This window comes from Medicago truncatula, chromosome 1 (genome assembly GCF_003473485.1).
Source record: "Medicago truncatula cultivar Jemalong A17 chromosome 1, MtrunA17r5.0-ANR, whole genome shotgun sequence".
NCBI classification, from domain to species: domain Eukaryota; kingdom Viridiplantae; phylum Streptophyta; class Magnoliopsida; order Fabales; family Fabaceae; genus Medicago; species Medicago truncatula.
This window is the reverse complement of record NC_053042.1, coordinates 36,335,111-36,358,822: the sequence shown is the minus strand read 5'-3', so window position 1 is coordinate 36,358,822 and position 23,712 is coordinate 36,335,111. Positions and strand designations below refer to the sequence as shown.

At 33.5% G+C, this 23,712-nt stretch overlaps 4 protein-coding genes and 1 long non-coding RNA gene across 6 annotated transcripts; 4 read left to right on the top strand and 1 right to left on the bottom strand.

Annotated features, from left to right (window-relative positions):
• The first annotated feature begins 882 nt into the window (after positions 1-882).
• LOC11431201 (MYB-like transcription factor EOBI) lies at positions 883-2,233 on the top strand. Its single transcript, XM_003590683.4, has 3 exons — positions 883-1,102; positions 1,343-1,472; positions 1,608-2,233. The coding sequence occupies exons 1-3, from the start codon at positions 946-948 to the stop codon at positions 2,092-2,094; spliced, it is 774 nt and encodes a 257-aa protein (XP_003590731.1). The 5' UTR covers positions 883-945; the 3' UTR covers positions 2,095-2,233.
• A 2,323-nt stretch (positions 2,234-4,556) lies between these two features.
• On the top strand, positions 4,557-7,270 carry LOC11431200 (pentatricopeptide repeat-containing protein At3g12770). Its single transcript, XM_003590682.4, has one exon. It carries the CDS (start codon positions 4,879-4,881, stop codon positions 6,760-6,762), a length of 1,884 nt encoding a protein of 627 aa, XP_003590730.2. The 5' UTR covers positions 4,557-4,878; the 3' UTR covers positions 6,763-7,270.
• A 1,183-nt stretch (positions 7,271-8,453) lies between these two features.
• LOC120577205 (uncharacterized) lies at positions 8,454-11,196 on the top strand. Its single transcript, XR_005643281.1, has 5 exons — positions 8,454-9,042; positions 9,386-9,696; positions 9,821-9,923; positions 10,217-10,365; positions 10,803-11,196. It is a non-coding gene; the product is annotated as an uncharacterized lncRNA (long non-coding RNA).
• A 1,053-nt stretch (positions 11,197-12,249) lies between these two features.
• LOC11424436 (haloacid dehalogenase-like hydrolase domain-containing protein At2g33255) lies at positions 12,250-15,230 on the bottom strand. Its single transcript, XM_003590679.4, has 4 exons — positions 14,725-15,230; positions 14,551-14,654; positions 13,367-13,501; positions 12,250-12,784 (listed from the first exon to the last, which is right to left on the bottom strand). The coding sequence occupies exons 1-4, from the start codon at positions 15,038-15,040 to the stop codon at positions 12,620-12,622; spliced, it is 720 nt and encodes a 239-aa protein (XP_003590727.2). The 5' UTR covers positions 15,041-15,230; the 3' UTR covers positions 12,250-12,619.
• Positions 15,231-16,457: 1,227 nt separating this feature from the next.
• Positions 16,458-23,294, top strand: LOC11432783 (carboxyl-terminal-processing peptidase 2, chloroplastic). 2 transcript variants are annotated; one of them, XM_003590678.4, is made up of 13 exons: positions 16,458-16,612; positions 16,686-16,950; positions 17,880-18,029; positions 19,028-19,110; positions 19,219-19,427; positions 20,192-20,260; positions 20,585-20,703; positions 21,419-21,494; positions 21,567-21,608; positions 21,967-22,075; positions 22,570-22,667; positions 22,748-22,841; positions 22,930-23,294. In XM_003590678.4, the coding sequence occupies exons 1-13, from the start codon at positions 16,541-16,543 to the stop codon at positions 23,056-23,058; spliced, it is 1,515 nt and encodes a 504-aa protein (XP_003590726.3). In that variant the 5' UTR covers positions 16,458-16,540; the 3' UTR covers positions 23,059-23,294. The 2 variants fall into 2 exon arrangements, with proteins under 2 accessions (XP_003590726.3, XP_024636151.1); XM_024780383.2 differs by lacking the exon at positions 16,458-16,612 and having other exon boundaries at positions 16,827-16,963.
• Positions 23,295-23,712: the final 418 nt, after the last annotated feature.

The following is a 23,712-nucleotide window of genomic DNA, read 5'->3' as shown; positions in this document are numbered from 1 at the left end:
AGATTTTGTAAATTGGATTAAGATCTATGACATAACATAAGTAGTTCAGAAAATACATCTTCACCTAAAATCTTATGTATTTGATACATGGTGTCAATTATATGTCGCTCAACACAATTTTTATCGAATTTGAGTTTTTTTTTTTTTTTTTTTTTTGGGAATTTGAAACTTCTTATACTCACACTTAATATTGTATGTCTGATATCACAGTGACTATGTTAGAATCACATTGAGTCACTATAATTTTGCAGAAGTTTATCTTTTGAAAATTACGGTGAGTCATCGCGATTCTCACAAACTTAATGTGATACCAAACATAAAACAACACTACTCTTCAAACATGTTAAGTTTAATTTTTGGCGACAACTAGGCTACCCATGAAAGAATGATGGGTAATTTACCCCAACCAATACACTTAAGCACATATTCATGAACTATCTTGACCCCACAAATAAATTGCTCATTTTCATTGGTTGATGGGTAAATTACCCACCATTCTTCAAAGGTAATTTAGAAAAACCTTAATTTTTTTAAGACGATATTTTCTTTTATAATTCTTTAACAAGTGCCTCAAAGAACTTGTTAACATTTCCCATTTTTTAATTATATTTTTGTAAAATAAAGCTCTTCCAAAATACTGTCAAAAGTTTTCTAGACAAGACAATTGAAACAAAACCTCAATAATTCCAATTATATATATATATATATATATATATATATATATATATATATATATTGTCACACAAGTTAATTACATTTTCAAAAACACTGAAATGGATAGGGACATTAAGAAATTAAACGATTGGTTGACTGATAGAGAAACAAGCTGAGTCACATCTGCAGGTATAAATATATAGCAAACACTAAACACCAGTGACAATCAACACAATAGAATTTAGTAAACAAACTTTATCTAAGTTCCAACTTTAGAATATTTCTTTCAATATGTATTCAGGAATGATGGAAGGAAACACTGGATGGAGTGTAATAGAAGAAGATAGATGGAGGAAAGGACCTTGGACTTCTGAGGAAGACAAATTGCTCATTGAGTATGTCAAGCTGCATGGTGAAGGCAGATGGAACTCTGTCTCTAGGCTTGCAGGTACATACATTATACAACCAAACTTTATGCACATTTTTGTATTTTAATTTCTACCATAGTACTTTGTACCTTAGTTTAATTAATACCAATTGAATTCATATTCACATTAGAAGTGGAGCATAATTATTATAGCAAAATAACAAGTAAAATTAATTGGTTCCAAAAAAAATTTTTAAAAGAAAAATGGTATTTTTCTTTTACAATTCTTAACTTCTTATTGATCATATATTATTTTGACAGGACTGAGAAGAAATGGGAAAAGTTGTAGATTGAGATGGGTGAACTACCTAAGACCAGACCTCAAGAAGGGTCAGATAACACAACAAGAAGAAAGCATAATCCTAGAGCTACATGCTAGGTGGGGAAACAGGTACAAATTTGAACCATGTCCCTTGAACTTACATGTTTCTTGTATTAGACACGTGACACTTTATCCAGACCCGTGTTGCGTTGCGACACGGGTTAATGCTTCTAGTTGATTATTACTAAATATAAAACAATTCAGGTGGTCAACAATTGCGAGAAGCTTGCCGGGAAGAACAGACAATGAGATAAAGAACTATTGGAGGACTCATTTCAAGAAAAAGAACAAAAACCCCACTGATGCTGCTGAAAAGGCGAAAAACCGTTATTTCAAGAGGCAGCAACAACAACAATTGAAGAAACAACAGCAACAAGTTCAGATGCAGCAACAACAACTGCAATACAACATGGACATGAAAGGGATCATAGACTTGTTGCTTGAGGAAAATGACTACTGTACTAGTGTACCTTCTACTTCTCAAGAGACACAAGAAATGGTTTCCATGTATGCAGATACGCAAGAACAACAGGGTTGCTTTTACTCTATGCTCAATGATAATAATGGTAATGTCTATGCACATGAGTCTTCAAATGAAGAAATTTTGTGGGATGGACTTTGGAACTTGGATGATGCTCTTGGAAATTCAATGCAGCTAATGCTACAAGCAAAGCCAGCCAATGTGTGTTAAAAATATTGTGTAACCCTTAATTATGTTGAGAATAGTACTAAAAAGCTCAGTGTTAAGACTAATTGATGCATAAACTGTGGACTCATAACTCATTGTAGCATATCATATAATGAAGGCTAGTTTTTTTGTACCGTCTCAACTTTACTCTTTTGCTTTAATTTTTTACGTCCTTGTAAACAAGACAAATATCACTATTTATTCGAATTTTAATACTTAACTATTTGTTTCCTTATTTTTTGCCAACTGATACCGATTGGCTCACAATCTCGATCATTAAGACGGGAAATACTATGAGTTAAGCCTACTTACCAAGATCAACATTAGTCATTAATAAAGTTTCAAAATATTTTCAAATAATTTTTTTTTTTCACAAGCTAAAATGAGATATATTAAAATTGCACATGAAATACCCTGCACAAGACGTGCAAAAAGTGAGTCATTGCTAAATATTTACAGACTACTGGATGCCAAAAAAAGGGAGGCTTCCTCAAGTAACCAAAAAAATAAATTACTGATGCACTCCCATACAAAGGAGCGGATGTGTCCACCAGTCATAAAAACAATAATTAAAAGATATGTTCCTTGCTTTCATCCAAAAAAATGAGTTGCGTTTAATTTTCTCCATAAGAACGAGAGAATGTGATGCCTCGTTTTGGAAGATACGTTTGTTTCTGTCTTTCCATATCACCCAAACAGAAGCATACCAAATACCTGTAAAATAAGCATGAGTACTCCGAGGAAATCCCAACATATAACAAAATTGATGGTAGTGTTGTTGTAAATCGTTATGATGTACCAAAGACAAGCATATATATTGATTCACCATAGATTATAAATTATATTACACACTTCTCTATTATAGAAGCATATATATATATAGTAACAATGCTTCTTTCAATGTTTTGGGAACCAAATCGGATCGGGCGGTTGGGTTCAACCACGATTCGTTTTAAATCTCTACTTTTTTCATCGGGTTTTTTTTGTTTATTGAATTTCCTTTTAGATACTTATTTATTTATTAGTAAATTTATTCAATTGTGGTTCAACCGATTAAACCAATTGATTCATGAGTTGGAAGTCTCACTTATTCAATCTCTTATTTTATTTTTAAAAATTGATTTATTGGCTACTGTTGTCATGGTGGGGAAGTGAGAAATGTTGGCTTGTATACAAGTTAATTTTCATCATATATACACTCTTTATTTCTTTTTAAATGCCGTTTTTCTTGAAACAGATAAAACTTATTGATCCAATAATAAAAAATACATTTGTTATTTTACTTATGCAAATCAAACAAAGTTTGATTTCTATACCAGTTACTTTTCGTCTTGCAACTGTGTGAAACCAAAGCAGAAGTAGAAAGTGGAAGCTTAAAGACTCCTTTGTTTGCGTCACTTGGATGGGAAAGTTATGTGCATAAGCCACATCATGCCATTATTGCAAAAAGAAAATCCCTTTTTGAGCATAGATTATAAGACACCTAATGTACTAGCTAGTACAATTCCATGTGGAATTCTTGAATGACATCTTTGTCATCATGTTCTGATATTCTTTATGTCTAATTTAAGCAACACATACTACAAATGCTCTTTTATTTTTATCATATCTATCAAATGAATAAATTTGGGAATTGGGATTAGACTTAAACTAAGATAGAATTGGATTCTTCAAATCTAGCATATCTCATGCGGTTGCATTTTTTATTTCACATACCATCTTTTTCCTTGTGGATAGTGAAGCAGATTTTTTCTGTTAAAGTAGGATGGTGTAAGGCATATGTGCCGTCCAATTAAAATTGTACGATCGAGATCATTTTAATTAAAAAGACAGTTTTCAATCTTAATTGTTTTATTTCAGATGAACCGTTGAGATTGAAAACTGCGTGCATTTATTAAAGCAGCGAATCTAGATCCTAGATTATACCCTCCCTTAAGATGTATGCAAAAGTATTTTTGTTCCAGCGATTGGACATTACATTCTGCTAGTATCTATGGTATCATCATGTATGACAGTTTTAGAATCTAGAATTAAAGAAGGATAGATACTGCCTAAAATTGTCTAGAATACAAAAATTGTTATTTAAGATTTGTATGGTTTAAATTGATTTGTTGAATTTGAAGCTATAATGATGAAACAATCAATGTTTAATATTAAACAATTGATTTATCCTTGAGAATTTTAGTCTCAAATTAATTTTTTATGTATAAATTTTGGAAAGGTAATTGGAAAAAACAAGTGATAATATGGTTTGGGAATAACTATTATTCTTAGTTAGTGATAAAGAAATCCTGTGTTCAACAAAAAAAAGAAGTTATGTGTTCAACTTCTCCCCTAACAAAATAACACTTGAGGAGAAAGAGGAAGAAGAATAATATGATTTTTCAAAATGTTAAAGAAATTGTCCTTAAATAACTTGAGTCCCCATATGAGACTACTTTGATGAACATTTGAATAAAAATAATACGAAAACAAGATTCCAACGAAAGGAGTATTAAGTTATGATTCGCCTCAATCATGGCTCCAACATTTCAAATGATTCAAATGTTGAAGTTGATCAAAAATGAGATAATTGTTGGAAGAGAATCAGTGAAACTTATTACAAGCATCAAGACACTAAAATAAGTTACGTCTTTTTAAAGTTTATTGGGTGCTACAAACAAGTTGTGACTGACTACACAGAAGAAAAATAGGAACTTCAAGAGCAATATCATTTTGGTTTTTTCACGTAGTAATTTATTTGAATTTTGTGTACTAATAATTTGAGATCAACCATCGATAGCTCTTATGTTTCTGACGAGAACATTTTCACGCACAACCTCTCGTTATCGTTATCACACCTCCGCCATTGTATCCCTTTCACCACACAATCTCCTTCATCTTCTTCAGCTCAGCATCGACCTTCACTCTCTCAAACTCACCCAACAATGTCACTCTCAAATCCTCACAAATTGCTTTTCCCAAAACGCTTTCCTCACCACCAGGCTCATCTCTGCATACGCCACATTTGGAGACTCGATCATGTCAAAACTCGTCTTTGACTCTGTTCATACCAAAAATGTTTATCTCTGGAACTCCCTCATTAATGGGTATGTTAAAAATCATCAATTCGACAATGCCATTGTGTTGTTTCGCCAAATGGGTCGTTGTTTGTTGCCTGATGATTACACTCTTGCTACCATTTCCAAAGTTTCTGGTGAGATTCAAGACTTGGTTTTGGGGAAATTGATTCATGGGAAGAGTTTGAGGATTGGGTTTGTGTCGGATATTGTTGTTGGTAATTCTGTCATGTCAATGTATATTAGATGTCGTGAGTTTGGTGATGCTATGAAGGTGTTTGATGAAATGCCTCAGAGGAATGTTGGTTCGTTTAATGTTATAATTTCTGGATGTGCTGCCTTGGGAAATTTGGATTCTAGTTTATATGCTGATTTGTGGAATTTTTTTAGAAGGATGCAATGTCAAGGTTATAATGCCGATGCTTTCACCGTTGCGAGTCTTTTGCCTATGTGTTGTGATAGTGATGGAAAGTTTGATCATGGGAGGGAACTTCACTGTTATCTTGTGAAGAATGGCTTGGATTTGAAAATGTGTTCGGATGTTCATATGGGTTCTTCTTTGATTGATATGTATTCAAGGAGTAATAAACTTGTTCTTAGTAGGAGAGTGTTTGACCAAATGAAAAGCAGAAATATATATGTATGGACTGCAATGATTAATGGTTATGTACAGAATGGAGCGCCCGAGGGTGCATTGATTCTTTTCCGTGAGATGCAAAGAAAGGATCGAATACGACCCAATAGAGTATCGCTTGTTAGTGTGCTTCCAGCTTGTGGCTTGCTTGTTGGATTAATGGGAGGGAAACAAGTCCACGCGTTTTCAATTAAAATGGAGTTTAATGATTATATTTCTCTACGTAATGCTTTGATTGATATGTATGCCAAATGTGGGAGTTTAGATTATGCAAGACGAGTGTTTGATAATGGTTCTTACTCCAAAGATGCTATCACTTGGAGTTCGATTATCTCTGCGTATGGATTACATGGCAAAGGACAGGAAGCTCTGACTACATATTACGAAATGCTTCAGCAAGGGATCAAACCAGATATGATAACAGTGGTTGGTGTTCTTTCTGCTTGTTGCAGGTCAGGATTGGTAGATGAGGGCATTAGCATATATAACTCCCTGACGACTGAGTATGAAATGAAACCATCGGTTGAAATTTGTGGTTGTGTTGTAGATTTGTTAGGTCGATCGGGCCAGCTCGATCAAGCCTTGGATTTCATCAGAGAAATGCCAATAATTCCCGGTCCAAGTGTTTGGGGATCTCTTTTAACAGCCTCTGTAATACATGGGAATTCAATGACTAGAGACTTGGCTTATAGGTGTCTCTTAGAGCTAGAACCTGAAAACCCTTCAAATTATATATCGCTTTCAAATACTTACGCATCTTCTAGAAGATGGGATGAAATAACTGAGGTGAGGTCAATGATGAAAGAGAGAGGTTTAAGAAAAGTTCCTGGTATCAGTTGGATAACTATCAGTGATAAGAATCATTTTTTCACTGTTGCCGACAAAGTGCATCCTTCTTCTAGTTCAATCTATGAAATGCTTGATGACCTTGTATCAATAATGACAGATGGTTGTGCTGATATTGATATTCTAACTTAAATCTCCTGAAATTGGTGGTAAAAATCTTCTCTTTTAAAGTGTTTAGTTAACACTGAAAAGAAAACTGGGCAACCATGTAGCTCATCCAACTATGGAACTACTTCTCTGATGTTTTATTCAAAACTCAAAGTCAGACACACTAATCATAATTTGAGTGAGAAAAAACAGTAGAAAGGCCCTGACTTCAGTGAAACTGCTTGATGAGGTGACTGCATTGTTGAACACGGTGAATGCAATTTTTGTCGCCCTGAGATGCAGATTGGCTAATCAATGTTCAGATGAGATGCTTGGATGTTCACATAGAGTCTGACCATCATGAAGAAGGGGAAAAAAACCTTAGCAATGGTAAATGTAATACAGGAAACAAATGAATGTCACTAATACTATTATCTAAAGAAATGTGCTAGGTCATTAGTTTAAAACTAGACTTAGACCGCCCCTTGCGCGGGCATGAGTTTGTTTTAAATTATTTTCTGGAAAGTTCAAAATAAAGCTTACATAAGTCAAATGTTAATGCTAGTGTTAATATTTATGTGTAATAAGAATTGATAATATAAAAAATAAATTGCTGTTTAAGTTTGATAGGTGTACTGAGTTTGGTGAAGAAATTATAAAAGTAAGGGAAATGTTAACTTGTGCCCTTATGGCACATGTTAAGGTTCCAAAGATGGAAATTATGCATCGTAAATTGTACCAATTTATTTCTCATAGGATTAAAATTTAATGCTTCTCAATAAATACTTACTCTTTGTGGAAACCTTAACATGTGCCCTAAGGGCACAAGTTAACAAGACCCTAAAAATAAATATGAATACAAATATGTTTGGAAAGATATTGAGCAGAGTGAGTGCATTGTTGAACAGGGTGAGTGCAATTTGCCACCCTGAAATATTGAGCAGTTAATCAATATGCAGATGATGAGATGCTTGGATGTTTATATATAGTCTGGCCATCATGAAGGGGAAAACAAACCTCAACGGGTAAATTATAGGTGCCGATAGCTCAAGAAGAAACTGTATGAACCAGAATCATTTTAAACCAATTCATTTTAATCTGGCCTCATTACAGGTGCTACCCGTAAGAATAGGAGAATATGGATTTTGATGGAGCTCACATTCTGAATTACAACCTGATAATAACAGGGATCTTCATTTTCAAATGTAATAGCAGTAACATAATGTTGGCTACATGTGTTGGGAGATGTTGATTCAATAGTTAGGGTCACTGTAGGATAAAGTTCTTGTATTATTAATTCAATTTTTTTTATTTAGGCTCTTAGCTAAGCTTGAGTGCTATCTTGCATATTTTGCTATTACTATCAAGATGACTCATAGCTCTGTTCAAATAAATGCAGGAAGAAATATCAGTAGGTTTTCCCAACTACAGGGAAGATTAAACACTGCGGTGTTGCTAGTTAATGTGCTTATATTACTACTAACATTGGTATGAGGGGATGGGCAGCTCACTTGGTTCGTTGAGCTAGAGATTAAAATAGTTAAGGGGTTAAAATACTAAATTAACAATGGTTAACATACTAACATTTATCATTCAAAAAAACTTTATTTGTATAACACTATAAAATAACTTGATGTCAGGTAAAAGAATTATGAACTTTTAGTTGAGTTGCACTTTTAACTGCCAACAACAAATATATGATTAGTGCTTTTCCAAATATGAATTGACTTCAAATTGATATCCAAATCTAACTTATTCCTAATCCTAGTTAACACTCCAATTATCACTCCAAAACCCTAATCCTAAAGTTTTAGGCGCCAACTAATTATGGCCCTTGGATTGATCCAGCCCTTTATATCAAACTTTGTGAAACGTGTGCATAGTTTCAATGTTTGCATTGTTAATTCCAATGCTTTGGTTACCAATGTAATGCATATAGTAAAACAACAACCTCTCCGACCCACCCTCTTCATCGTCGCTTTCTCTCCTCCCTCTCTTTTCCTCTTCCACAAATTCTCACCCAAGCCTTTCAGCTCTGACCATTTCCTCACAACCAAGCCTTTTAGCTCCGCCGCTGCTGTCTTTGATTCCAACCCAACACTTTCTTCTTGCTCAAATCAGAATCGTTGATATTCTCTCTCTCTTTTCTCTTCATCAATGGGTCTTCCAATTCTGGGTTTTCCCTTTTCAGCATCATCTTCAATCTTAATTCCTATCAATTGACTATTCAAATCAGATCTCAAAGTTTCTGAGAAGAAAAGAGAATACGCCGGCTAATGTAATTGGATTTCCGATGAATGACTTTCCTATAATCACGTTTTTCAGGTAAGCAATTGTAAACGGTTAATTTCTTGCTCACACTTTCATCTTCGTCACTCTATTCTCACGCCTCCATAAATGAAAATCGATTTACCCTTCAATTTTCCTATGAAAGTTGATTTTTATGTTTATCTCTGTAAAAAAATAACTTTGTTCTTTGAATATCAAATACTCAATTACAAATTTGTATATCAAAAAACTATGTAGATTCAATTGAATATCTTCGCACTTCAACGATATCCTTCTATTATTATATGAGTTTCAGAAAATTTTAGGAGCAATTAATTACTTATTTTTGTAATTTCTGATTTAGCTTAGATATTCAACACCATTTTTGTTTGATTTGCAGCCGTTGGCAGGCTTTGTTATGGTAGAGGTCCTTAAGCAACTTTTTTCTCAACTGTTTGTCCCATACTCATCTCTGCTCCCACATTATCATCTTTGTTTACTAATAAAACTATTCCATTAGTTTAACTTTTGATTCTTCTCTTAACTTATTCACTAATGTATTTAGTTTATGTATTTTGATTTTGTGCTATTGATGCACTTTATTTTCTAATTTTACCATTCAATTTTTTATATTCATTTTATTTTTGATTGCACTATATCAGCATAAAAGCTTTGGCAAGGGTAAATGTTATTTTCCTGATAACTTTGCAGGTTGGTCTTTAAGGGAATAGTTTTATTACTAACCGAGTTATTTTTTTACTATAGTGTATTTATGGATCTATTCTAAAATTTCATCATAGCATTTAAGATTAAAAAAAAAAATCATTCTTTGTAGGTAAAATCCTCTGTTTGGCTGTATAGGAAGGAGCTGAGTATAGTTTTGATATGCCTTACAAATCCTCCACTTTTACAAACTTGAAGGATGATTGGATCATACAGTTGAGTTTTTGGAATGTGTGAAGGATCAGTTGAATGTATTATGTTATAAAATAAAATAGTGGCATGTTTCCATGGATAACGAGTCACTTAATTGTTGATCCTGATTAATATAGTCATTTTTTGATGCGTAGCTTCAATTGGGATATGTTGGGTGTGATTTTCATTTGTACACTTTATAGATACATAACTCTTCTCTATCAATAATTTATTGGTTCGGATTGTTCCAATGATGATTTTTTATTTTTTTTATTTTCATCTATCGGTTTTAACGGATTGCATTTTTTGTTTTCAGTCTGTCGTCATATTTCAGTCTGTCGTCAAATTAGATCCACATGTTATGCAAGAGGAACTTTCGTTTAGTTCGGGTTTGCAATAAGGACAGCCACATGTGTCTCTAATTAAAACAGAAAATGACGAGACTCTAATAAGGACAACCACATGGTATGCAAGAGGAACTTTCATACAGTTAGAGGAGTATTAAGTTTGAGATTAGTATCTAGATTGTCAAACTTACTCTTTATATTAAACCAACAAAAATAGTTTGAAGCTTTATTTTTAGAAACATTGGGATGAATTTGTTATTTGATCTATGATGACTCATATGGGTGCTCCTCCAGTACTCAGGAGTATTAACTATTAATGAATGTTCAAAGCAAAACTGAAAGAAAGTTTAATTCGCAAATTTTAGTTTATTAATAGTTCATCCAAGTTCAAGGTTTTGGGAAATTGAGTTATTGTGGGGGTTCACATTTTCATTTTTGTTATAATAGACTGCAAGTTGGGTTTGTGTTTACAAGGTTAGTAACATGTTTTCCAAACTTATGTGTTTTCTTGGATAGCTATGTTACTAATGTATTTCTATTTTCTATGCCATGAAGCTTAGAATTGAGGCACTCAACCCTCTGAAAGCCAACTCTTTACTCTATACTTGAAGAATTTGACAAGAGATCTAACAAAACTTATGTAGCATTTTTCACCCATCATGTTTATGATCAAGGGATGATATCTGATCTTATGGTATTTTTACAAGTCAAATTGAGACATATATATCGGAGTTTGCACCATTACTTACTACAAGGTTTAGAACAACTATGATATGATATTAGTGTGCCAAAGTGAATCAGGAAGAGGCTAATATGCCAATGTAACATTTGTAATATTATCTAATATATAATAATAATTTATTTTTCTCAGCAAATTGGCAAGCAAACATGTTCAATTGGCATCAACATCCCTCCTTTGTTTAGGTCGAAATCCTTTAAGGGTTACATGTCAGCTCTCTTTCTTATTAATCATTATGGTTCACACTTCTCCTATGCATAAATCCAACAAAAGATGTCAAAATACATCTTCAATTGACGACATTGGCATGGATTAAATTTATCTTTGTTGATCGTTTGTTGCTTATATTTATATAGCATAGTAGTTTTTCCCTGTGTTCTAATTTTTTAATTGCTCAATTCATGGAAACTGTTCAGAATAATATTCTTTTGTCGTGCATGTAATTTCAAATAATTAAGTGTTAGTATCAACTCAGTTTTAAGTAAGTATGAGTTACATTAAGAGATGGTCTGAAGATATTATTAACGCATGACAATGGGGACTGTAATTACACCACTTCAAATGTAGTGTATAAAGAGATATTCGAAAATGTGTGATCACCTGTTATATATCCTAAAATATTGTTGATGTTATATTAACTTCTCCATTGTCGCACGGGTAAAAGTTCTAGTACAATGGAGTTGGATGAAACTTGATAGGCTACTTTTCTTTTTCCCCTTTTCTTTATCAACTGAAGAGGCTACTTTTGATGCTGAACATGATAGTCGCTTTTGCAAAACACGTACAGTCACAACTCACAAGTATACATTTGTAGAGGAAACGTACTTTGATAGTCATGTGAAGTTAAGGTGCTAGTGCTACTAACTTAACCTCTTTTATGAAACTACTTACATTGCATTGATGGTTAAAAAAACTAGTTTATCATCAAGGAAGTGCAATCTCTAATGGAGGGAATACTTTTTCTAATATTTCTCTATTAATTAAAAAAAAATATCATTTTCAAGAAAATTGTCGTGATTATTAGTTGTAAGCCAAGTCAATGATGCATGTGTTTGTTTCAGCGGCTAGCCAAATGTATACACACGTTTTGATAGAAGCTATAGTTTGTAGCTCCTCCATTTCCACGGTGAATGGGTTCAAACTTATGGTAGCGGCAAGTAATCGTATATCCAAACACATACGATGATGCTAAGAACTCGCTATGATTTTAAGTTCATTTTTCTTTCCAGATGATCTGCCTTGGAAATCTTAACACGCGCAATATCGTGTCAAACGAGCCTGATGAATTAAGTTACAAAATCTAAAATAGAATCCCGCGGGGTCCAAAGAAACTAGTGATCGGTAACATTGTTTACAATACAATAGACATTAATTTTCAAAAGTTACCACTATTTTGTGACATTCATGCCCTAAGAAGTCAATAAAACTCAGCATTAACTGTTCAAGATATGTTACAACATTATTATAAAAGATCCCACCTATGAAACCCTCCAACCAAAAAATGTCAAGGACTTTTTTTCATGACCTTACATGAGGTGAGGAATAAAACTACCCCCAAATGTAGATGTCACCTCCTCCAGATTCTTATATCATAAACCACAAAATAAATGGTTCACGTGAACAAAACTTGAGATCATGGTGACAATTCAAAATTTGTCTCAAGAATTGAGTAAACTTCAGCGAGGGAAGTTACCTTGAAATCTGGTTTGAAATCGACATTAGCATATTCGGGAGAATCATACCTTCCAGTTTGATCAAGCAGACATGTATGTGCTCCGGCTCGCCCTCCACAAGCAATCTGCAAAATGGTAAAAACATGCAAAATCAATCAATTAACCATCCAATTTCAAATACATCTGAATCCACAAATATTAAGTAGGAAAATAGTGCATAGAATGGAAAGATATTGCTTCAAGCTGGGTTGAAGTTACCCTGTGCAGGTCACTTATTTATGATTGTGAAGAACCCTCATCCTTATTGCGAATCAAATGCCGGTTTTATAAGTGGCATAAAATTGAAACGGTTAAAGTTATGGGTAAATACCAAAATGCATAGTGAAAGGACCGAGTCATAGGGTTCGTCGTTTACAAGCAAACACACTATTGGTTTGCAGAATGATGATAAAAAAATTGTGCTGACTAAACAGTCTACTAGTTAGAACTCAACATTGCATAACCAACTTTATATGAAAATTTTGAAATATCTTACTACTTTATGCCCTTTCTGGATTTTGTTGTGAAAATATATACTGTTCTGAATTTCTTCCTTTGATTTTACAATTTTTTCTATAGATTGTTCATTTGTACCCAAAGGTGAACAAGCATGCCTTCCGTATAAATCATGAAGATTCAATCAAATTAATGAGAAACAAAACACTTACATCATCTTTAAGGCTATCCCCAACCATTATTACTTCATTTGGTTGAACTTCCCAAAGAGAACAGATATGCAGAAGTGGAGCTGGATCAGGTTTATAAGGACGAAATTCCCTGCTTAATGCGGGAGAAAATGTAATCTGCAGCAACGAGGCAAAACATATAATGAAAGAGTTCAACACTTGAAAAAGAAAGAAAGAAAAAAATAGATACTGATTTCCTTCACCATACGATGAGCCATTGAATATGAACAAATAAAAGGAGGGAAAGTGCCGGAAAAACCTGTTAGTTCAATTTATTATGCCTCCAATAGAATTAGGTAAAAAAGCATATGAACCTTTTAAGGGTTTGTTTGAATTGACTTATTTAGGTTTATATACTGGCATAAGCCCTTTTATACTATTTGAGAGAGCTTATGGAAACAGCTTATAAGATGTTCATAAGGTTGTTTCCAGCTTATGAATACAACTTATAACTTGTACGAAAACAATTTGATTTTATTCTATCTTGTTATAGAAATAGATTATATACATGATAAGCCCTAATGCTATAAGCACATAATTAATCTAAACAAGTTGTAGATTTCCATATAAAATTACTCAGTTGTCCAAATGCCACAATCTCAAATTCCTTTTACTGATTTTGTTTTCTCAAAGATTAACAAAATGGAATAGTTAACAACCAAACTTTATAAACTTAACTCCCAATATTGAAACTACAGCCAATAGTAGTTACTTGATAACATAAGCACAGCAGAAAGCATGTTTATGAAAGAAGGGAGTTTTTTTTGGTCATAAACCATACAAACCTTTGTTGACAATAATGAAAATGCAACATAAGTAGCATGTTTTGAATCCAAGCCAATGTTGTTAAATAGCGGCTATAGCAACAATAAAGCACTGCTGTGTTGCAAAATTTGAACAAACCACTATTTTTCGCAATTTGTGCTTGACAAGACTGATCCAACCCAACTCTGAATAGTTGTAAGCTATGAAGCACGGATATGGACACCGGACACTGACACCACCGACACAACTAATAATTTGAAAAAGTCACATAATTCATTGTAATTACAAGTGTCTGTGTTTTGTCGAACACGACCAGAACATGCCTAATCCAATCCGATGAGTGTTCGTGCTTCATGGGTTGTAAGTATGTATGAAATATAAGAAAGAAAAGTAAAACTGACCCCAAAGCGTTGGTGGAATAAATCAACAGCAGATTTCATATTCCTTGTAATCAAACCCCTCCTAATTTTCTTGGAATCAAGAACATTACAAAGGTCAGCAGCACCTGCAGCATAATTAATCAATTAACTAATATAAAAAAGAAGAAATGAAGAAGATAAGTAGGTATCTACTACCAGGCATGATTTGGAGGTGATCGAGAGCCTGTTTTTCAAAATGAGCAATTGTATCATAGGCTTGGCGTTGTTGAAGAGGAGACCAATGATCAATGAGTTTCAAGATATCGATTCCAACAGGGTTTGAGGCTTTGACGCGTAGATACTCATCGTCGCCGAGTACAGCTTTGTACATGGAAGGGAAATCGATGACGGGAACGGTGAGTGTGCCGTCCATGTCGAAAACGACGCCTCGGAGGCGCGTTTTGGGGGTTAAGTGTGATGACATGATGCGAGGGAAGAGGAGGAAAGCTTTTGTGGAAGAGAGCAATGGCATCTAGTGAAGTAGAGTAGAATAGAGAGATAATGAGAATATTATGATTAATATTTGTGATGCTGATGATTTTGGGTGGGTGGGTGCTGCTGATGTCAGATTTCTGGTTTTGGTACTTTTCTGAGGTTGTGCTTTTTGTGTGGGACGAAGTGAAGTGACCAACGGAAATTTCCAAAATTAATCCAACTATCAGAAACATTTTGTCAACACACACAATTGCATAGTTTTAAAAGTATAATTGCTAGTTAAGTTAGGGAAGTTCATAATTGATTCAGAGGTTTAGAATTGATTCACATGTTGTCGAGTAGAATTGATTATACTTTTATAATTTTTATTTTAGAATTAATTTTTATATATTATTCAACCACTTTTACATAAATATATTCAAACATAAACTATTTTTAATCATAATTATTTTTAACCAAAATTAATTTTATAAAATCAAAATCAATTATCCACATTCCGGAACCAAACACACACTTAGATGTTTCTTTTAGGGTGGGTTAAGTTAAAATGTTTTTTTTATTTAGGAAATTTTTTTTATAAGTCAAGAGCAAAATGACATCAAAAATAATAGTGTCCAACTAAATTGGCACCTATTGTTGTAGTCTGTTGTCAATTGCTCATATATATTATTAAAAAAAGGAAAAATTAGAGGAAAAACTGGAGGATTAAGTTAAATGTTAAGGACACTAATGTTGGTTATATATTTTAGATGTTATTTCACTTATCAGGATTAAGATCTTTAGTTTATGGTCCTTTTCCAACAAGTTCTTAAGTTTCTTTATTAGAATATTTAGGGGATAGGTAATTTTGAATCTCAAGTTGTCTAACTCTAAATATTCTTTGATTGATGGTCCTTTTCCAACAAGTTCTTAAGTTTCTTTATTAGAATATTTAGGGGATAGGTAATTTTGAGTCTCAAGTTGTCTAACTCTAAATATTCTTTGATTGATAGAGCAAATGTCTGCGTGAGCTTAACTCAGTCGATATGAAAAATGCATAAAATATATAAGGTTCGGGGTTCGAACCCCGACCACCACAAAAAAATATATATATATAAACACATAAATGTGCTTTTATTTGAAATGTTTAAACTATAAACCGGTAAATTACACTTTTAATGTTTGTAAACATGAACCGTATTTTTAATTGAATTTTGATTTTAATTAAAATTATAAATATAAATGTTTGTGGTTTTTAAATTATAACAAGTCGTGTTTATTTATTTCAATAAAATCAATAATATAAACTAAATTTTTATTTTTGTTCAATGACAACCACAATAAACATTATTATAAAAAAAACTTGTTTGATAATATAAAAAAAAATCAGCTCAAAATTCCGTATTTTTTTATGTAATATAATATAATATTTTGTAGAAAGACATTCTAAATTAGTATTTAATACATTTATTTGCCTATTTTATTTAATTTAAAAAAAGAACGATAATGTAAAAGAAACAAGACAGTGAGTGGTTTGAGGCAGAGGTGGTACTCTTCCATGGAGATCATTGGTAGCTCTGTAGTCAATCCTTCTTTCCCTCTTCGTTACCCAACAATCTCCGTTTCTCAGGTCCCCTTCTCAATTTCCCCTTCTTCATCAATCTGATCATTTACCGCGTAAAGTAACAATATTTGTGCTGCAGGTTTCAAACTGGAAGTGTTTTTCCATAACAGAATCAAGGTTTTCATTTTCACTCACACATAAGAGGAAGAAAGTAACTAAATTTTCAATTGGGGTGGTGCCAAGAGTAAGCAACGTTTGTTTTCCTCAAAGTTGGACTTTCCTTCGCAAAAGGAGGAAATGGAACAAGGATTCTTCTGTCAAGCATGCTTCTTTACTGTTTGTGCGGTTGGTTGCTGGAGTTATGTTGGTTGTGTCGGTTTCTTTAGCTTCCAACAACCCCTCTTGTGAGTTTTATCAGTATGTCAATGCATTCGTCATGATGAATCTGTGTTAGAATTTTGATTAGATTATGTGGCACTCACACTTCAAATTGAAGGTTGTCTGGTGTCCAACATGTATCAGACATCGATTAGTTCAATTTTCTGAAATTATTATCCATGTCTAGTGTCAGTGTTGTGTCCCGTGTTCATGTTTGTATCAGACTTTCGGTGTTTCATTGCTTTTGACTGTTGATTAAGTAATAGCAAGCATTGATGAATAAATCGTATATTATACGATTGCATTCAGTTTCAGTTAGTTGAATCTAATTGCAATTAATTAGTTAGTTATTCCAACTGTTAGAAGTCTGTTATACCATCTGTCTAGTTACTTAATCACTCTTCAGTTATGTCTCTCATTTTGAGGAGTGCAGGCGAGCTAGAAACACTCTTTCCAACTTTCACCCTGGCACTCACTAACTCGTTAGGTGGAACTCCTACGAGTAAGAGTGGGACCTACATTCATTTCACTCAATGAGAGAGTGAGTTTTGAAAAAAGAGTGTCCCTAACACTACTTCTCTCATTGTAGATAAGGTCTCGTGCCTATCTTTGTAATTCATTCTGAATATTCAATACTAAAACGGATTAGAACACATTGTTCTCTACACCGAAATTTATCTCTTACTCTTGCATTTTCCTTTCATGGATTGTGTAGATTAAGAGGTTCAATAATTCAATAGTTAATATTACATACATATGCATAACAAAGAATATGGTGTTGATGTATCAACTCTTTATTTTCTTATTAATGATTGAGGTTGAGGTTGTTGACTTTAGAGGACCCAAATTTACCTAGTACTATATACTAGTAGTGGCTTGGTTGTTGTGTTATTTCGTCTTCATTTCTTCTTTATTCTCTCAATTTATGTCTGTGATTCTTTTTTGTCCCTTGAAGGGGCCCTGACGGAAGAGAATCTCCTCTTTCTGGAGGCATGGAGAACAATTGACCGAGCATATATCGACAAGAGTTTTAATGGACAGAGTTGGTTTAGGTATAGAGAAAATGCATTGCGCAATGAACCCATGAACAACCGTGAAGAGACATGTATGACTTTCACTTTCTACTTTTTACTTTTTTTTTTCAACTTGCTGAACAAAAACTATTTTATGGTAAATTATCTCTGTTTTGACATAGAAAATCATTTATGATTGCCTTCCAAGGATTGAGGAGTGGAATTACAATATAACTTTTTCACTGAATTGTTTCATGCTTGCTTGATGAGGAGTAAAATGGTTTAACTGAAATCGGTCTAAGTTTTAGTTTTAGTAGAGAGAATTTATGTTTGATGGCAAAATATGTTAAACTGAGCAACTGACTATACTTAACTAGAACCAGAACTATCTGATATAGTTAAATGCTGGTACTTTCTGATGATTTAATCTCCAATCAAATTGCTTTGGATTAGTTGGTTTCAGATAGAAGTCTGGTCATCATAATCTCAGTTCTAGATTCAAGTTTGTGAAGATAAGTAGGTCGATTTGATTTTCCTTTTTCTGTCCTCTTGACTCTTGGTATGCAAGACAACATCTTCATGGGTAATGGATTTAAACGTAGCTAGTTGTTAAGTAGATTTTTCCTTGTCTAGCACTATGTTTTTTAGTTTAAATGCACACAGCTCTCCACAAAATAAAAATGGAATGGTTGAAAGCTTGACTATGGATTGTCATCAGTGATTCTCTGGAGTCTCGCCATAATAATGGGAAGCAGTATAATAGCTTAAATTTTCGTCAATATTGATCATTGTGAATTATGAGAGGATAAGTCACACCACATATATCTGATCTATGTGATGCGTGATCAGAAAATAAATCAGCGAGAATGTCCTGGACAGATTGAAGAATGATTTTGCTGTTAAGAAAATTATATTTCACACTTTTAAACTTTAAGTATCAAAATGGAGTGGATAATGACCAACTTTAAAAGTCAAAAATGATGAAATTGCCAACTTATTCACCAGGCTAAATTATCCAGATGGATTTGATGATTCGGGAAAGATTTTTTTAAGTACAGTCAAAAGTTTACAAATTTACATTTGTTCTCAGATATGGCGATAAGAAAGATGCTTGCCACATTGGATGACCGCTTCACTAGATTTTTAGAGCCTGAGAAGTTCAGAAGTCTGAGGGTACAAATCTATATCATTTTAAGATTTCCTTTAGTTTATTTCACATATAGTCCTGACTGTGTAATGCATATTGGATAACACCAAAAACTAAAATTTTGTTGAAGGCAGTCTGGAACTAAAGGCGCTCTAACTGGTGTGGGGATATCAATAGGCTACCCTACCAAAGCAGACATGCCATCCGATGGACTTGTTGTCATTTCAGCTTCTCCAGGAGGTCCTGCATATAGAGCTGGTGTTTTGTCTGGAGATGTTATCCTGGCCATTGATGATATGAGCACAGAAAAGTTGGGGCTGTATGATGCAGCTGAACGCCTACAGTGGGTTTCTCTTCATCCTACATGCCACTTGTGCTTTAAAATCAATATTTTTAGACAGATGTGAAAAAATTAAAATAAAAAGAACACATTGTTAATAATGTGCAAAACATCAACAGATAAGATTGCATTTATGTCTTAAACTTAATAGTTTCTCAACAAGTTCAAAGTAGTACTACTATTATGTTGATAACTTGATATAAATATTGGACTAGTACTTGTTGTGCCTTAAGAACGGTAATGTTGCATACAACTGGGTGCTACTGAGATGAGAATTTTAATTTGGACAAGTAGTCATACTAAAATAGGATTAGGAATGAAGTCATTAGAATGAAAATTGATATAGCTTCCATTGTTGTAGATAAAAAGGTTGTGTCTCGTCTCAGTTGGTTCAAACATATGTGGAGAAATAGTTAGAGGAAAAGGGAGGTCAAAGAAAACTATAGGCCGAATTATGAAAAGAGACCAAGAATTAAATGGTCTATATATAGATATGGTCCAAGACAAAGTATTGTTGCGCCATTAAATCCATGTAGTCAGTACCACTTGGTGGAAGAACACTTTGATAGTTGCTGTATTTATTGTGACTTAATCTGCTTGAACACTTTCTAGATTATCCGTTACTCTAGCATGAGCCATTTATGAGGTTCTTAATTACTTGAAAGTTAATGTAAGCAACCATTTAATAGACCAAATTTTATTGTACCTCTCATTATTTGCTTTAAGCTTATCTATTTGATTGCCTGACCTTCTAAAGAAAATTACAGAGGACCTGATGGAAGCTCCGTTGCATTGACCATACGTAGTGGTTCTGATGTAAAGCATCTAGCTCTAACGTAAGTTGGTATTCTTTCGATGCAGAACTAGTTTTGTAGCTTTGACCCTCAGAGAATGTGCCTTGTTACCTAGGACGATGCAAAAACTTACAGTTTGATAATGCTTCATTATATTTAGTTACATTACACTCATGGCTAATTATTGATACCATTGTTAACTCTGCTGATTTAGTCATAAGTATTGTTACCAACTTACCATTACTTGAGAGGCCTGATTAATTGATACCTTTTTCTTTTACAAAGAAAATCATTTCAATTCTTTTTTTTTACTAATAAAAAACAATTCTAATTAAACAACTAAAAATATGAATCTATGCATTTCAGGCGAGAGAAAGTTACAGTCAATCCAGTGAAGTCAAGACTGTGCAAGTTACCTGCTGCAGGAGATAATTCCCCAACAGTTGGTTATATAAAATTAACATCGTTCAACCAAAATGCATCTCGTAAGTAGTAATTGATGGGCCAAGCATGACTTTTCTTGCTTCTATACTAACTAAAAAAAGGGTTGATTTTGTAACCAATATACATTAATCATGTGATGCATCATACATTTTTCTCTACCTAGTACTCCAAGCCATAATTCTTACTTGCTATAATCCACATTTTGGTATAGTAAAGAGTCACGTTTTCCCGATGACCATATAAAGTTTGACCAGTTAATGAAAATTTTATAGAAACATTCATGAATGTTTTTACATTTGTATGCCATTTACTTGAAAGACTGAAGTTAGACATACCAAATACATCCACACTAAGTATTGAGCGCACTATGCATGAATCCCTGCCTTGTTGGGATTGTTTCTCTTTATATTTAGGAACCTGCTTACTGCAAATGGGCATTTGGGTTGATACTCTTGCAGCTGTCTTATTTATTTCGCTGGACTGACCAATATTACATTTTACTTTTCAGCGAAAAATGTATGTATTCATGCCTTTTTTTGGGTGAATAGTATGTATCGACGATGACTAGGGTTGTGGTGATACTTTTTTTTTATGAACCTCGTGGTATTAAATTCAGTCATTAGTTGGAGTTTTAACTTGAATCTGACAAATATAAAAAAAAATCTACTTCACTGACGATTTAAATTAAGCATGACTTATTATGTTGAAATTCTTGATACTTGTTTGTCACATTACCATAATCCGTCATCCTTGCAGGTGCTATCAGAGAAGCAATCAATACGTTCAGGAGTAATAATGTAAATGCATTTGTTTTGGACCTCAGAGATAATAGGTGATTTAGCAATCAACATTTGCCTCTATATACTTTCAATCACTAGCTTTCTGAAGCTTATATTTGTTGCAGTGGTGGTCTTTTCCCAGAAGGAATTGAGATTGCCAAGCTTTGGTAAGATATGGCTTTCAGCTATTGACATTTTTTACATCCATTGTATATCAATTTTGGCTTGTGGGCATGAAATTCAAGTAAATGTTTTATCTTACCATTCAGGTTACAATTATTTAATTTCTGCAGCATGGTACCACACCAGTATTCTTACCTTTTATGGATCACAAGTGTTCTATAACCATACAATCAGAAACACCTTTTACCATTTTGAAATAGATTGCATTGGCAAATTGGGTTGTTAAGAATTCTTACAATAACAGCCGAAAATGAACTCCTCCAGTCATACCTTATTTTTTTCTTGTTTTTAAATTATTCATCTTTTGTCCAGCTTCAAGTTCTAACAGATACTATCAATTAGGTTGGACAAAGGTGTGATTGTGTATATTTGTGATAGTCGTGGTGTTCGAGATATACTTGATACAGATGGAAGTGGTGCTCTAGCAACTTCTGAACCCCTTGCTGTGCTGGTAATTTTCTTATTTTGCTTTCTCCTCTCATTGCATTGGTGTCATATATCGTGCCTGGCTCAAACGCATAATACAGTTACAATGATTCTCTATTATAAATTATTGTTTTCTTCATGTCCTAGTTGGTTTCACAAAAATAGGATTTGCAGGACATGCACGCAATGAGGGATACCTGTATTGGGTTAGGGCAGTTCGTACGGGTTTCAAGAGAATCGTAAACTCTGTATTGGGTGGATATTTGGGGATAGTAAGCAGTTATTGGGTATGGGGTGTTTAAGAGTTCTATTGACTCTTTTCCTGTGATCCCATTGCGGTACTGTAGATAACATATTTTCTCATCTAATTCATGGTTGAATGTATGCAATTGTATTTGGTAAAAATGAGTAATTAAACATCTTGTTCATTCACTGCTAATATAATTCTGTCCTTCAGAGTTCCAATTTGTCAATTGTATATGGTAAAAATGAGTAATTAAATATCTTGAGCCTAATCAGGTAAACAAGGGAACTGCAAGTGCCAGCGAAATATTAGCGGGTGCATTGAAAGATAACAAGCGGGCCATAGTGTACGGAGAGCCAACATTTGGAAAAGGGTAAATTACTTTTGGTTTGGTTCAATTCAAAGAAACAAATTTTTATATTATTTTCCTAATATGAGCTGCACATCTTGCAGGAAGATCCAATCAGTATTTGAGCTCTCAGATGGCTCAGGACTAGTTGTTACAGTTGCTCGCTACGAGACACCTGCGCACACAGATATTGACAAGGTCTGCTCTTCTATTTCCAGTTTTTTTTTTTTTTAAAAAAAATAATAATAATCGGCTTCCCCTTTTAAAACCTTGCATTTGCATGTAGGTTGGTGTCATTCCTGACCATCCTCTACCAACATCATTTCCTAAGGATGAAGATGCATTTTGCAATTGCCTGCAGGATCCTGCTTCTTCGTGTAATAATAATAACAGGGTCCAGTTATTTTCAAAATGATTTTTTTGGGTTTTTGTTAAAAAATACTATTCTTTAACAAAACAAAATTATTTTGGCTTCATTGATCAAGCAAAGCAACATTGTTGCCACAAACATCTGGATACATATGAAAACTAGAGACTACAAAAGACCCGTGTTCCTGAAAATTGAACTAACTAGGACAATGAAAACCAAACGAATAAACCTATCAGAATGGGGATTGTTCACAACATGAGATGTGTATGTGATTGTTGATAGCTACAGCTGAATTCCTTTCATTCCGTCGAGAATCACCATAATTAAAATTGAAGTACTTTTCTCTAATATACAATGCTTCAAGTTCCAGCTAGAAATGTCAGACCGTGCCGCAGACACTGAAGAATGAGGATGTACAGTATTATAACTGTATGCTAAAATAAGAAAGTTGAAAAATGCAAATTTGTTTAGGCATGGATTACCAAAAGAGCTAATTGTATTTCTAATAATATATATTATCTCTTCATAATAAAATACAGACAAAATTTGATTCATCTAAGTTGGATTGAAATTCAAACAAAAATTAACTATTTTCATCCTATTTGATGATAGTATATTAAAAATGTCATTCATTTAATTTAACTTTTGTGTTCAATAAACTAATTTATTCCTTTAAAAAAACAAATTTATTGCGTTAGT

What these genes read in the sequence shown, in the direction of transcription:
- LOC11431201 (XM_003590683.4), top strand. Translation starts at nt 946, where the DNA reads ATGTATTCAGGAATGATGGAAGGAAACACTGGATGGAGTGTAATAGAA. An exon ending in CTCTGTCTCTAGGCTTGCAG is followed by an intron (nt 1,103 to 1,342) that starts GTACATACATTA and finishes TTATTTTGACAG; the next exon opens with GACTGAGAAGAAATGGGAAA. An exon ending in CATGCTAGGTGGGGAAACAG is followed by an intron (nt 1,473 to 1,607) that starts GTACAAATTTGA and finishes AAAACAATTCAG; the next exon opens with GTGGTCAACAATTGCGAGAA.
- LOC11431200 (XM_003590682.4), top strand. Translation starts at nt 4,879, where the DNA reads ATGTTTCTGACGAGAACATTTTCACGCACAACCTCTCGTTATCGTTAT.
- LOC11424436 (XM_003590679.4), bottom strand. Translation starts at nt 15,040, where the DNA reads ATGCCATTGCTCTCTTCCACAAAAGCTTTCCTCCTCTTCCCTCGCATC. An exon ending in TATTCCACCAACGCTTTGGG is followed by an intron (nt 13,502 to 14,550) that starts GTCAGTTTTACT and finishes TCGTTGCTGCAG; the next exon opens with ATTACATTTTCTCCCGCATT. An exon ending in GGGATAGCCTTAAAGATGAT is followed by an intron (nt 12,785 to 13,366) that starts GTAAGTGTTTTG and finishes ACCATTTTGCAG; the next exon opens with ATTGCTTGTGGAGGGCGAGC.
- LOC11432783 (XM_003590678.4), top strand. Translation starts at nt 16,541, where the DNA reads ATGGAGATCATTGGTAGCTCTGTAGTCAATCCTTCTTTCCCTCTTCGT. An exon ending in CAACAATCTCCGTTTCTCAG is followed by an intron (nt 16,613 to 16,685) that starts GTCCCCTTCTCA and finishes TTTGTGCTGCAG; the next exon opens with GTTTCAAACTGGAAGTGTTT. An exon ending in CGCACACAGATATTGACAAG is followed by an intron (nt 22,842 to 22,929) that starts GTCTGCTCTTCT and finishes ATTTGCATGTAG; the next exon opens with GTTGGTGTCATTCCTGACCA.